This window comes from Perissodus microlepis, chromosome 11, assembly GCF_051167445.1.
Source record: "Perissodus microlepis isolate ML-2025 ecotype Zambia chromosome 11, ASM5116744v1, whole genome shotgun sequence".
NCBI classification, from domain to species: Eukaryota; Metazoa; Chordata; class Actinopteri; order Cichliformes; family Cichlidae; genus Perissodus; species Perissodus microlepis.
In genome coordinates, this window is record NC_140471.1 from 33,588,710 (window position 1) to 33,603,615 (window position 14,906).

Genomic DNA, 14,906 nt, shown 5'->3' on the forward strand with positions numbered 1-14,906 from the left:
CTGCTTTTTTATCAAACATCAGAATGCTCCTTAATGACTCCTTTCAATAACAACACTACACTCTTTTGCTCCCTTCATACTGCTACAGTTTAATTTGGTAGAAAACTGATTTTTTTAAATTAATAGTGGCCCATTTCCAACAATTGTCTAGACATTAGAATCATTGTTTACTCACAACAATATGATAACACAGAATATGCCATTATTATAAAGGTGGAACACCTTTACTTTTGATGCCTTTAGTACATTTTCCTGTTGCTTCATTCAACATTTTTTTATTATTATTATTTTTTTTTTGCCAAAGAAAAACAAAATCTCTATTTAAAAGTTAAATTATTTGATCAGTCACTTCAAGGTACTTTGTACTGTAAGGTCAAAACCCTACAATAACACAGAGAAAAACACAACAATTAAGTGACCCCCTTTCAGCAAGCACTTGGCGACAATGGGAAGGAAAAAACTTCCCATGAAGAAACCTCCAGATAACCAGGCTCGGGGTGGGATGGCCATCTGCCGTGACTGTTTGGGGGGTTAGGAGAGGCAGACAGGAAGATTAGACAAGCACTATGAAAGAGAGACAGAGATTAATAATAACTAATTATTAAAGATTAAATGCAAACTGATCTATAAACACACAGAGAGTGAAAAGAGATGAGTGAAGATGCCAAATGAAATTCTCTCCTCACATATGAGTCTTTGCCAGTCTGCGGTGACACATCCATTGCCTTGCAAGGTTTCAGGACATACAACTTCCTACAGGTGGTAGGATCAACATAACATAACTGATCACTGGACTCCGAGGACCTCCTTGCTGTGAGGTGACAGTGCTAACCACCACCTTCGATATTACATGATAATATCACATATTTTTGTGTGCAGTCGAGCTGTTTAAAGCAGCTTTTGTGAGCAATACAGTGTCTGTGCACGAGCTAAATATGGGCTGAGAATTCAAATAATGTGGAGCATTACTTATTAACACCAGCCAAGCTGCTCCAAAAATTGTTAGCAGCCATGCTTTTTGGCTCCATTAGACACTGGCAGGTAACCAACCATGATGCTTTCTGTTGTTCAGATGTAGCCTGGCTGGAAAAATATTCAAATGGATAAAAATAGTAACATTAGAACAAGAGGCATTCAAAAAGTCTCTTGAACACTAGTTATAATACAGATGCAAATGCCCCTGCTGATAAATTTTAACTGATCACAGGATGTATTCACTTTTTTACAGCATACTCCATTTCAGCAAAAACATGACTGTTGTTTTTGCTTCTTCTTCTTTCTTTTTTTTTTTTAAAGGTTTCTGATATAAAAAGTTGCTCCAGCACCATTATGGGTGGCAGTTAATCAGCATCACTGGCAACACATTAAACACCTTCTGGTATTTTTGAGCTTCAAAATAACCAACAGAGCAGGTTTCACCTTTTCAAGGTCGTCCCTCCCTAATATCAAACTGGGTACCAGTGGATTCGGAGATGACCGTCTTAACATGAACCAGTTGTTGGTTTTCACTGAGATTTTAATATGAATAACTGCTGCCACCTGCTGGAGCAATTTCCTTGTTATTAATGCTGAGCTTCTAAATGTCAGAATATATTAGTAGAAAGGGGGGGAAAGGCAAACCGCTATCTAACTTTATAGTTCATAGCCCACATGGGGCCATTAATCTTGTTATGCTGTCACACAAATATGCTCTTAACCTGTTCATCACACAAACCAAGGCTCTCAAAACATGAAGCCACACTGCTGCTCACTGATTGTCGCATCGCTTAACAAAATAAATAATAAAATATTTATTATGAATAAAATGAATATTTATATTATTAATAGAAATTAAAAAAATATAATAAAAATAAAGCTTTCCCAAAGCTTTTTGGTTTGTCTGATCAACTTTATCCATATGCAGTTATTGCAGCTGCGTAGCTAACAAGCTTCAAAGCAAAACTCCCACATCGCACATTTGTTCTACAGAAGTTATTTTTAATAAACACCTGTCAAATGAAAGGTTTGCTTCTGAGAGGCAGCATGTGAATCCTCTTCAGAAAACAACCAAGACAACTAACTGGAATGAGAGATAACATGTTATTTTCTTAAAAATAAAAATAAAAAAAGCAAAAAGGGTAACTGGAAGGGAAAAAAGGAGACCAAACAGCAGAAATACATTAGTTTGTGCAACAGCAAATACAGCTGAATTATATACAAGCATATCTTTACTGAACATTCATCAACAGCTTCAACTATGCATGTACAATGAGGGCTCTCCTATCGGTTTACAGGAAACGTGTTGTTTTCAGCTTGAGTTTAATCAGTCGTCACTATTTGTTCCAGTCAGCGCTGAGCAGCCAGTGTTTTCAAGTGCTACAGAGGTCTGCAAGAAATGGTAATGCAATACTTCAGATGTTCAGGAAATTAATATGGAAATTAGAAACTGTAACATGATAACATTCAGCTTGCTTTCAGCTCAGAAATAGACGGACACTCGAGTCACTGTTTGATGTAATGAAGGATGAAAACGTCAAAGTAAGTTGTAAGAAATGAGTTCAGCTTGAGACGTGTTTATAAGACTTGTCGGTCTTAAAATAGCTGGTGGCTTTTTAGGAGAACAGTGCAGCCACAAAACTCTGTACAAATTTAATGAATATCTATCTTGGCTGCTAAACTTTGTATTTATAGTACATTAAACTGTTACTCTATACTGTACTAAAACAGACTGCAGCATAAATGTTATTGTTAAACTGAGAACTTATGTAAACATAACAGAGAAATCTAAATCTCAAACTTTAAATTCTGACCTGAATATGGAAGATCCCATAGGCATGCTTTGAAACGCAGCTCAGAGGCTGCCAGATCTGTCAACAGTATCGGATTTCTCCAAATATTGTAACCGTTATGAACAATCGTTAAGGCTGAGTCTAGGGGTTCATCTAAAATTGTTAGAAAAGCAAGGCTTGAGACCAAAAGGTTGCTGGTTTCAATTCCAGTAACATCTGAGGAAATGTGGGTGGGAGGAGAAAGCAAATAAAAATATGACGCTCTTCCGTTCTTTCACCAAAAAGGAGACAGTGTAAGGCCAGCCAAACAGATTTTTCAGTCAGGCCCGTCTTTCCACATCAATTTTTTAAATTATTACTCCACCTCCCTCTTCAGGGATCCCCATAAAAATCTTCTTTATAAAAGAAACATAAATTTGTACAAGTATTTACAAAGGGAAGGAAGGGGAGAACAAGGCATTTAGTGTTTGGGTTCTACAATAATCCACAAAGACATTGTTCCACATCCCTCAGTCCAACATTCAAAACATTACAGGATTACAGGAGTCCATTTGGAGTGTTTTTGTTGTAGTGTTCAATCTCAGCCAACTATCGCTTCAGGGCGTGATGTGTCCTGGGCCAGCCCAAGTCCCTGAGACATTAGCGTTTGACTTCTTAGTTTTTTGCTAACAATCTCAACTCGAGTCTGAATCACTGCTGTCTGAGGAAGAGGATGAGGAGGAGGAAGAGGACGAGTCTGAGCTGGAGCTGCTTCCGCTGAGGCGTGATGGCTGGGCGTGAGTCTCCACTGCACTCGGCTTTTCCACTGAGGAGAAAGTAGCACAGAGAACAATGTTTAATTGATGCACCTGTACGAAAAGGAAGAAAGCACTGAAGTGTTTCTCAGCGTCTTTGCCAAAACAGCCCATACGTGCAAAACCTCACACATTTCATCTGGTTTTTACAGACAATTCTGCTTCTACAAACAGTCTAGTGATGGAGAGTGTGAACCACTGGAACCAAAGTTTCCTAAAACAAAAGAATAGCTCATTTATAGCCAGATGTGATATAATGGCCAGGGGATAACATGTAAACAGAAGTTAAAGCTGTAACTCAAATACACACAGGGTAGAAAGATGGATAAACTCCAGGGGCCTGATGCATAAAACTCTAGATTCACAACTTAATCTGTGTAAACACAGAAATAGTATCTTCTTTCCATCTAAAGCCAGCTGTACATATCGTCCTCTTTTGCAAATCAAAAGAGGAAAAACCTTAAGATGTACAGCCTTAAATATAGTCTAAACGTCACCATAACAGGCTTGAATCGCTCTAGAAAGTGTGTGCACACGGTTTAAAAAGGTATGTTTTAGCTCAACACTTTCTAAATTCCTGCTTGTGTGGGGGTACAGGCGCACACATGTCTAATACTATGCATCCCGCTTCAGCACACAATCCTGGTGTTTAAATACTTTGCCATTTTTCTCGCTCATTCTGATCTACACTCCTGGTTTAATCCCTCCCTGCTACTAATGCATTTGCAGGCCGATGAATGTTCTTACTCTTCATACAATCTTTAAGCAGCAGGAGAGAAGAAGATACTTTAATGAAATTCAATTTTAAATTCAATTGTATTTATATAGCACTATATCACAACAACAGTTGCCTGTTATTGTAAGGTTAAGACCCTAAAATAATATAAAGAAAACCCCTACGAGTGTTTCTCAAATAAAAGCCCATTATGGTATGCAGATAAGCGAAACAAAAGCCCTGTCCACACTTTAAAGAAATAAACAAACTGGTTTTCTAATGATCAGCAAAAGTCTCAGACACCTTCGCACACGAGGCATTCCATATTATTATGATGGCTTACTGTAGATTTACACAACCAAAACACATCTCAGAGGGATTTTTAAGGTAGTTTGTCACGTATTAAGTATAGCATTATATGAATAGACTGTCTGTCCCGACTATACAAACTAGAACACAAGTCAAATCCAACCGTTCTGTCTCTCCCAATTTAGAATCACTATTTAACCTAACATGCATGTCTGGAGTACTTGAGGGAACTCGCACAGGGAGCAAAGGCAAACTCTACACTTGAAACGCTGTGCCATCTTCGCTGAATTATTGAAGTGCCAGACATGTTTGCATCCACACAGAAATGTGATGATGTGAGAGCTTACCTTTAGGTTTTGTGGGTTTCTTGACTGAATTGAGTTGTCCGCTGACATCTTGCAGCCTCCTCTCTAGCTCCCTCCTCTTCTCCAAGGTCAGCTCCTCTTTAGACTTGCCAATGCTGCCTTTCTTTGCTGCTGCAATATAAGATGATAAAAAGGTTGTTACAGAGCTGGGGACCATACAGAAATACAGTGGCAAGTATACTGTGTCACACCATTAATAAGTCAGTACTGAGTAGTGCTAAGTTAAATACAGAGATTAAATTTCTTGCTCTCTTTACTAATTTTAAGTAGCAGTTTCGTAGTGCTCTGGTAATAAGTCAGTGCTACGCTGAGCTCTGCAGTCATATCTACATGCTGTAGTTGTGACCAGTCACCAGGGGGCAGTGTCAAATATTTGCAGAAACCATCAACTTTAGCTACTTCTATTCACTTTGTTGGTGCTTTAGCTTAGCATCTGCTGCAGAGAGAAGTTATAACATACAAAGAAATGATTTGTAGTGAAATTAAGACTTGCAGTCTCAAGTCTGTCTCCACAGACTCTAGCTCTTTGGCTACACAGAATGAAAACCTGATGGGTAAAGGCCAATCAAATACACATCAACTCAGAACTTAATGTCAAGAGGAAACCTAGCCTCTCTGTCACTGACAGACATGAAGGAGCGCGCTAGATAGAAAGATTTGAGTGCAACACCAAGGTGATGTGGTTAAACGAAAACACATGCCTGTCAGATAGGCGTAATCCTCTGCTACAGTTTTATTTCTCTTGTCAGTCCAGTCAGGCAAATATTATTGTCATGAAAACCAGATATTCTTGTGCAGGAAAACTGTTATTTTTACTGCATTAAAACAAGTGTACCACCGTTTCCAAGTCCAAACTTAGATGGCACTGATTAAAGGTTCTTAATTTTTTATTTATTTATTTTTTAATATACATTATTTTTTCTATATCTACTTATGTATCATTTGTTGTTAAGCACCAACCACTATGAACGTTCCTGTTAGCCCTTTACAGATGTTGGATGCTGTTTATCATAGAGCACTGAGATTCATCACAGGATGTAAAACTCTTACCAACCATTGTACTTACATACTCTTTGGTTAACTGGCGTTCACTGTCCACCCACAGACTGTTGCATTAGTACATTGTCAGTCATAAATCAGTAATTTGTTTACTACAAGTGTATCTAACTTACTATGTGTCACCTGAACAGAGTAACTAGAGCCTCCGCTCACAAGCTTTTATTACATTCACTGTTCCTTCAGTACGCACAGAAGTTGGGAAAAAGGCATTTTCTTACAATGATCCTTATACTTGGAACAAATTACAACACAATCTGAAGCTGTGCAACTTAACTGAACTGAGGGGTTTTAAATAAATTCCAAGGATAATGGAGAAACCATCACTGGATGGCTGTTCCTGTTCTTATGTTTTATTGCTACTGTTGTTTTTTTTTTTTGTTTTTGTTGTTGTTGTATTTTAACAGTTAATTGGTTATATCAAGTGTAATGACTATAGTGTGTAATGACTTTAATGTGCTGTAGTGTTGTACGGATATTTAAAAACAGGCCACTCTTGAAAATGAGACCCCGTGTCTTAATGAGATTTATCTGTATAAATAAAGGAGAGAAAAAAAACCTACTAGGTTCTTGTTTCTGATGTCAAATAAATGTAATACTAATTGCAAACTTGTTTAGTTACAGCAGTGCAATACATACTGGGTTTAGAAATGCAGAGGCAGAAAGTATCCACTCAGCCTTGTAGAGCCTCTTTCCAAGAATTTGATTATATTAACTGTGAGAGCAACTATACTGTTAACTTTCAGGAATCAAAAGCATTTGTGCCATTTAACCTCAACACTGGATCAGGTTGTTTGACTTTGGGAACTGAAGGGGCATTTGGACGCAGACGTGGCTATCAGCCCTTAACAAGAATATATAATTGCCCTCCGTGTGTGGCTGCATGAGTCAAAACTACAGATTCTTTCTTCAGCATCAACTTTACTCTCCATGTTTAACAGTCTGTTTTTTCCTACATGCTAAGATGTACTTAGCCATTACAGACTTTAACATATGCCACATGTTAGGTACTGATAGTATGTTCTGACACTCAATAACTTGTCAATTACAAAAACATCCAAGATATTGCTAAACAGGAATATGCTGGCGTTGTCTTGGTGGTCATTTTATCTACCTTGTTCAGCATACGGCTTACGGGGCTTCTTCCTCAGACATGTCATCACGTAGCGCTCGAGCTCTTTCAGTGTGGATGGTTTGAGTGTTTCAAAGTCAATCTCAATCTCCTCAGGGTTGGTGTCCCTCAGTGAGGGCTCCCTGGACTGTATGATGTGGACCACACGACCCAGCTTCTCGCCTGGTAACTTGTTGATGTCGAGGCTTAGCTGGCGCTTCTCATCGTATGACATGGGCACGATCTCTTCCTCTTCCTCCGAGTCATAGTGTGGTAACATGGAAGTGGCAAGTGGAGGGTAGAAAGGCTTCTTTGAAGTCCTGAAATAACAGAAGAAGAGCACAGCTATCAGCTGTTTTGCATTCAAAACATTTAACTGGTTGAACAGTATAATTATTTGTTTCACTAAACCCCAAAAAGGAAGGATGATGAAGATGAGATCAAGTTAAAAAAAAAGGAAAAAAAAAAAAAAAGAAAAAACTGGTGTGGTGGTTCACTATTTATACTAACTTGCTGTTCTTGTTACTCTTCTTCCCCTGGCTTTTCTTGGCCTGGGAGCCACCTGCTTTGGCAGATTTGCTCTTCAACTTGCTGGGCATCTTCCATTCCTCAGAGCCTGCTCTGCTTCGGACTCCTCGATTTCGCTTCTCCAGCTTTTTCTTTTTCTTCTTCTCCTTTTTGTCCTTTTTCTCTTTTTTCTTCTTGGGCTTGACGATGGGGCCTTGGGAGAGAGCAGCTAGCTGCTCGTGCACGGCTCGGAGCTGAGAAAAATATACAAATTAAAGACGTTTTTGTTTCCACGTTTAGTTTGATGCAACAAAGACCCTCCAATACCTCAATAGTAGCTACTCAATATCTTACTTGTGTGCACACCTGGTCCTGTAATTCAGCCAAGCGATGTGCTCGCTCCTCCTCGCTGTCTGAGCTTGGGCTGCTCTCACTCTCCTCACTCTCGCTGCTAGGCTCACTCTCAGAGGTGGAGGAAGATGAGGAGGATGAGGAGGAGGAAGATGATGAAGAGGATGTCTGATGCCCACTCATGGACATGGCTGTGTGCTCCATGTGTGGTTCATCTGGCATCTTGGCGAAACGGAACTCAAAGACATCCTGAGGCATGGGGGAAAAAAATAAATAAAAAAAGTTAAATGGTAAGAAAGGAGGAAAGTGAGTAATAAAGTAGCAAATATAACTGAAAAAGCCTGTGTGAGGGCGCCTGGTCCGTGTAACTGCTGCTCACCTGTAGTTTCCGTGCCATCCCCACAACATCGTGATCAGGTGGATTGTACTTGTAGCAGTTGGAGAACATCAGTCTTACATCACTGGCAAACTGTTGAGCATCTCTGTACTCACGACAGTCCATCTTCCTCTGATTGTAAAAAACAGGAAATGGACATTTTTATTAGATTTTAATAGAAGATTTTTTTTTCCCCCCCACTGCATTTTACATTCACATTTAAAATCCTTCCCCATTCTCCCTTCTGTGTTTTATCGTTTCAACATGGTATGTTTAGTGAAAAGAAATATTACTATTATAGTACTGCGAGCACACTTTCACGCATTCAAAGTCACCTTGATGGTGCTGAGGTCCATAGGACACTTGATGATATCGTGATAGTCATGAAGTCCAAGTGCAGCTGCATCCACAGGTGTGTAGAAAGGCCATGCATACGCAGCATGTTTCTTTGATAACATGTCCTTCAGCAGCCCACTGCAGTACCTCAGCTGCGGGCTGAGTTTTCCCTTCCTTGAGGGCTGAGGTTGAACAGAATCGGGCAAGTCCTTCTTGGGGGGTTTGATGGGGCGTCCGCTGCCAACTCTGCGTCCAGTGCCAGCCATCATTGGCTGGAGCAGGACAGGGCCTCCAGGACTCCTGACAAGCCCAATCCCAGGTGGGGTCTCCAAGCTTATGCTTCCCATTGAGGAGACCGTGTGCATGGACGTGTCATGGATTTGACCCCCGTGTCCCCCTTTCCCCAAGCCCACCATGTGCGGCGTTCCTGACATGCCCACAGTAGTGAAGCCCATGGTAGAGGGTGTGGTGGTATCTGCTTTGCGTTTTACACCTTTCTTCTATAGAAAGAAAAAGTTGGAAATTGTTGTGATCACTTTATTATGGCTTTGTTACACGGCTTATAATCCTCACAACTGAACAACTGAAATACTAAATCTTTAACAAAGGACAGTTTACTTTCACATTTAGTGCTGTTAAAAAGGAACTTAAGTGTTTCAACATCGATTTTGCATGCCAAATTCTAGATATGCAAATTATTCTAATCAGCATTCTGTCTTACATACCTTGGTTGTGGGCTGTGTAGGAGGCAAACCCATAATGTTAGCTGGTGGCAGGCTTTTAGTTAGCACAGTCTGGGGAGAGTTGGCCAGCATGGAATCCCCTGTGTCTGAGGATGAGGGGGAGTAGGCTGACTGGGACACTGCTGGCACCTGCTGAGCCCTTGATGCTGGTAGATAAAGAATATTAAATTTAAGAGTTGCAATTCAGCTACACAACAACACCACCTCAATCATAAATGTTGCTTTCATAATGCCTTCCTGCTTGTAAATAAATACATCTTAACATCTTTAATTGATCAAATATGGCTCAAACTAATTTGCATATCTGAAACAAAATGCTCCAGTTTTTAGCAGTAAATTGGAATAAAGACAATATGAAACTCTAGAAGCCTGTATCGTGATTTTCACAATTACAGGTAGAAATGGGAATTTTGGATAAGAATTTAGTGATTCTGGTTCCATTATCGATGTAACTTATTGATTCCTTATCACTTTTTTGATCAATTTTGGGTTCTCACAAGCTTGGCTCTGAAAGTTACCACCATCGCTAAGCAGCAGAAAGACATCACATTTGTGCAAATTAATTGTACGTTGTGTGGTCAAATGTTTGTACTTGTTGGATGTATTTTGCCTCTTTGTTGTGACCAGTGTTGGGTCATTACTCAAAAAAAAAAAAAAAAAAGTAATGTATTACACATATTACAGGGAACACTTTTATTAAAAGTAATGACTAAGTTACCTAAATTACTCAGAGAAAATAATTCATTATGCTACTCATAACATTACTTTCATCCTACTCTGTAAAATGACCCTAAACGCACCGTCTCATAATTACCCTTTAACAATATAAACCTGAGGCTACAGTCACTCACACCAGCATATTTGCAGTAAACTGCCCAGCTATTCTCCACCTCCGACAACTGAAATCAGCTAATTGTAGCGCAAGTAGAAGAACCGATAAGCAAGCAGACTAACTATTCTTGGTAGAACCGGTTCTCGATTTCCATCCCAACTTACCAGAAGATTTACGACCTCTTCCCCTGCTGTTTTTGTTCCGAGGAGCTGGAGGAGGAAGTTCAACTTCCTCTTCGGGCATCTGGGCCACCTTCTGAAGAAAAATCTTCTCTAGGGATTGGGCCATCAGCACAATGTCATCTGTTGGCTAACCAAATAAATAAAAAAGCAACACATGAGCACAAATAAAATATAAGAAGTACTATTTTTTTGCATAAATGTCATTTCAGTTTAACAATAAAGGTTTTGTATTTTTTTGTATATTTGTTAACAGACTGACAGGAACATTCATGCAATTTTAAAAACATCCCTTTTGATTGTTATGTGTAAATAGATCAAACAGATAATTAGATTCTTGAAAAGAATTTCCTAAGATTAGTGCTTACATTTCATAAATAATAATATAAACTAAACCACTGTTTTCCCACATAAAGATGTTAACAATCACCATAGAAATCCCAGGCTAAGACACTTCATATGGTTGTCTACGAGACAACTTAATGCAAAATGTAAGTTTGTATAATCATTGAAATGATCTGTTACACACAAGCCATTGCTTAATTTACATATCTAGGTTGAGTTGAGTCTGCTTTGCAAAATTATTTACATGTAGCACATTTCTGCAGTCATTAGGCCTTTTGTCTTTCACTTTAAAATTTTCCCTTGCTTCCCTTAAGTTATGCTGAGGAGCACATGTAGTACATGTTCTCTTGCTATGAAGGATAGCAGAGAAATCACAGGGCATTTTGTGTAAAGTTAAGGGAAATGGTGAAGGGTTTAAAAAATAAATAGCCTCTAAAATTTCTGTGCCTCTGCTTGGATCATTAACAAAAATACACAACTTTGGTCAAGTCATTTAAAAAAAACAAACACCAAATCTTGCTAGATTTCCCCACTGGTTTGCTAGAAATCATTAAACACTGTACTTTAACACTTATTTTTTCACTCTGAGCTGACAAAACACAGTTCTACGCCTGCTCAGTGTAAGATCACTGTGTTAATAAATGCAACCCAAAGGGAATGCTAGCTTGTGAGAAAGGAACAAATATCAATTAAAATGGAATAAATAGCATGGATAAAAATGTGTTTTTTACCTTTTGACCTACCTTGTTGTAGATGTAGCAGTTGGTGAACATTGTGTTGAAGTCCTGTATGCACTCACTTGCACTACGGTAGAAGTTATTTTCCAAGCGTTTCTTAATGGTCCCCATGTCCATGGGTTGTTTGATAATTTTATGGTAATCCTTGGGGCCAAAAAAATAATACAGAATATTGGATATTTATCACAGTATCTGGAAGTAGACACATTCAAACTCAGAGCGTTTTATCAAAGCACTTGGATTCAACCCACCGGCAGGTTAAGCTTGTAGGCATCCACAGGCTCCTGAAAAGGCCAGGCAAAGTGGTGCCTCCAAAGAGACTTCATCAGGGTCTTCTGGAGGTACTGCAGCTGGTTTGTCATGCGGCCTGGTCGGGTGGGATCCTTCACTGGGGGCTGTGGAGGGGCAGGGGGACCCTGGGGCATTGTGTGGGGTAGGGAGGGGCTCTCAAAGTCCTCGTACAGCAGGGAGGGCTTACGAATGCGTTTGCCCGAGCTTGTGTGTTGGTCCATCATACCACCGGACAACCCAACCAGAGAGCTGGAGTGAGGAAGATGTAAAAGCACAGGAGAAGAATTAATGACAATGATTAAAAAAAAAGACAAAAAAAAAAAAAAAGACCCTGCATTCACATTACTAGGAAAAGAAGGAAAGAAATGCTACCTTAATACCTCATGTGGAAAAAGCTGGCTGGCTGTAAATAAACTTTTAAAGGTGGGAGAGGATAAAGAAGAAAAAAAAAAAAAAAAAGGAAAAAAAATAAGAAAAGACCCCCCAAATGGTTATCTAGGAAACCAGGATTTCATCAATAGGTTGCAACTTTTAGCACTGTCATGGGAGCCATGACTGCATGGCTCATCTCATCTCCAGCCAACACTGTCCTATAAGAATGCTGCTGATAAGGCAATAAAGTCAATGTCATGTAATATGCAATTCAGCAAGAAACATACAGGCAGTCTGGATAATCTTCAGAAGTTTGGGTTCAGTTTCTTTGAACACTATGTTTTGACCGTTTCACTGTTGCACTTTATCAAGTTGTGACAGAGAATCTACTAAAAAGTATAAGAGTTGTACTTAGCTAGATAAATCTTATAAACAATAGCCTCAAAGTCAAACAACAGTGACACACTAGATAAGTACTTATAAACATGATTATCTTTTCCAGATAAAATGTTTCCTCTGGTTTTCCACACACACACACAAAGGAATAAATGGAGGATACGCCAATCAATGCCTTACACAAGCACTGTGGTCTCCCCTGGAGATGCACCATAATAAACAGGGCAGAGAACAAATTCCCCCATGGGCCTTAAGACAGTTAATTAAAAAGAAAGCAATCTTTTGGAGATATCAACATCTCTGCAAGTTATGATCTCCAGTTTGGATGTAGTCCAACAACACCATGTTCCACAAAGAGCACTTTTCAATGCACCGTGCGATGACAGAGGTCGCCTAGTTCATGTAGTTAAAGGACACAGAAAGTCGGTCCTTTCTCACCTCCATCTGAGCACCACAGCTTAATACACACATGCCCTACTGACACACAAACAATGGCTAAGCCTATGAGCCGGTTTTCTACATCAAACAGAATACAAGCAGCACAAATAACTACTAAACAGCATTAAGGGTGCCGGGAAAAAACAGGAATTTGCAGAGTAGTAAACATAAGAACTTTTCTATTTCCAGGCAAATGTTTTTAAGCTCTACTTACTTTAGTGGTTTGAAGCATTTAACAATTAAATGAAAAAAAAAAAAAAAAACAACAACATCCAAATATACATCCAATAACACACAGAGAGAACAAAAACATTCAGAATGCCTGTTTTACTGAAAGCATTTTAAAACTTAACGTGCTTTTCTCGAAATTAGTTCTGAACACAAGACTATGTGAAAGAAAATATAACTAAAGTCGCAACATTTGTGCAAAAACGCAAACACCGTTTAATTATCAACTTGGCTCCATGTGACTATTATGGCTTTAGTGTTTGAACCTGCATTTAACCAGCTTCTGTTTTTACTAAACAGAGACAAATTAGCGTAGGCTAAACAACCCGTCGTTATTATTTAGTCAAACTGATCAAAGACTCTCAGTCCACCAGCTGCTGATCGCGTGGTTGGACGCCCCGCCCTCGCTGTTTGTAAACACCACTTCACAACGACAGAAGCCAATATCTGACGAGCATAAGGGGTCCAAAAAGACACAAACGCCACATTTATTAAAGAGCACTGCTCGGAAAAGAATTTTTTAAAATTTTGATAAAACCCTCGGGCCATCAGGCAATTTCAGCCATTTTGCCACAGTCTCAGGGCGTTTGTTCACCAGCACAGAAGCTGCGAGCTGGAAGCTAAGCTTGCGAGCTAGCGGCGACAGACTGCAACAGCGCTTTATAAATATAACAATACACCTGGGACTGCTAAGTTGCAGTTAAGCAGAGGTTGTGTGTGGGGGGGAGAGGGGAACAGTGGACGGGTTATTTATAACTAGTTTTCTTATGTGATGTTGTTTTACATTAGCGACAGCAGGTTGCATGAGCAATGAATGACACGACAGACAGACAGACAGCCGGCGGGAGCACCCGGCTGACCTAGCCGATGGAGATGCAGCTGTCATTTGCCTGCTAATTAGAAGCTAAACGCTAAAGAAAACGGAAATATAGGCTCCACAAAACCAGTGTGCAAATATTAAGATTCAGAGGACTTCAGAAATATGTGCAGAGTTGATAGTCTCCTGTGTAAGCTAGCGTAATCGGGCTGTATCATAAGACTGGCTGACGAGGTAGCGCTGTTTTGCTACTCGGAGGCTAACGGTAACGTCACCGTAGCAACAATGTGGTTTTTATTATATAATTCCCATCCTCACGCGGACTACAAAGCCCAGCAAATGTCCTCAGTTTGACCCGAAACACTGCGGACATTACCTGTCGTGAGGTGGGTTGACGGCGGCTTCCATTGGGATGAGGGCGGAGTGTTGTTACGATCCAATTTTTCGCCGCTGTTGACGCTGCACTTCCACTAAACGCTCAGCGACCAACTCCGCAATGAAATGGCGACTAAGCGCTTCCGCTTGACCCTATATAAACCCCTCTCGTGGCAGTGCCGCGTCGTTCCTGTCACGTGGACGATGATTCTGCGCTATAATTGGCTGTAAGCAGGTGTCAGTCAAACAGCACAGTCTGTACATCTTGTACTCTGAAAATGTTGCATGTTTCAGATTTTTTTATACAGTAATGAGCTATCTGGCGTCGCACTGCGTTAATAATTGCTGTAATTTTCAGGCTAACGCCTTTCTGTCTATAAGGATTAGTATGTTTTGTCCTCAAGAGAGTTTGGATTGTCATGCAGGTGATCTCCGTTTTATTAAACCCACTGCGGAATACCTGGG

The 14,906-nt window shown here is 39.8% G+C and overlaps 1 protein-coding gene across 7 annotated transcripts; it reads right to left on the reverse strand.

Annotated features, from left to right (window-relative positions):
• Positions 1–1,956: 1,956 nt before the first annotated feature.
• On the reverse strand, positions 1,957–14,581 carry brd2b (bromodomain containing 2b). Of its 7 annotated transcripts, none has more exons than XM_084944304.1 (12): positions 14,443–14,581; positions 11,776–12,064; positions 11,531–11,668; positions 10,428–10,572; positions 9,414–9,577; positions 8,688–9,188; positions 8,356–8,484; positions 7,992–8,225; positions 7,629–7,879; positions 7,122–7,438; positions 4,934–5,059; positions 1,957–3,573 (listed from the first exon to the last, which is right to left on the reverse strand). In XM_084944304.1, the coding sequence occupies exons 1-12, from the start codon at positions 14,472–14,474 to the stop codon at positions 3,443–3,445; spliced, it is 2,457 nt and encodes an 818-aa protein (XP_084800430.1). In that variant the 5' UTR covers positions 14,475–14,581; the 3' UTR covers positions 1,957–3,442. The 7 variants fall into 7 exon arrangements, with proteins under 7 accessions (XP_084800430.1, XP_084800431.1, XP_084800427.1 ...); XM_084944305.1 differs by having other exon boundaries at positions 7,980–8,225; XM_084944301.1 differs by having other exon boundaries at positions 4,934–5,062; positions 7,980–8,225.
• Between the last annotated feature and the right edge of the window lie 325 nt (positions 14,582–14,906).

Excerpts from the sequence above, each read along its gene's own strand:
- brd2b (XM_084944299.1), bottom strand. The coding sequence starts at position 14,474 with ATGGAAGCCGCCGTCAACCCACCTCACGACAG. Across the intron at positions 9,578-10,427 it reads AAGAGGTCGTAAATCTTCTG|CATCAAGGGCTCAGCAGGTG; the intron begins GTAAGTTGGGAT and ends TTTATCTACCAG. Across the intron at positions 3,574-4,933 it reads GAAACCCACAAAACCTAAAG|TGGAAAAGCCGAGTGCAGTG; the intron begins GTAAGCTCTCAC and ends CTTTCTCCTCAG.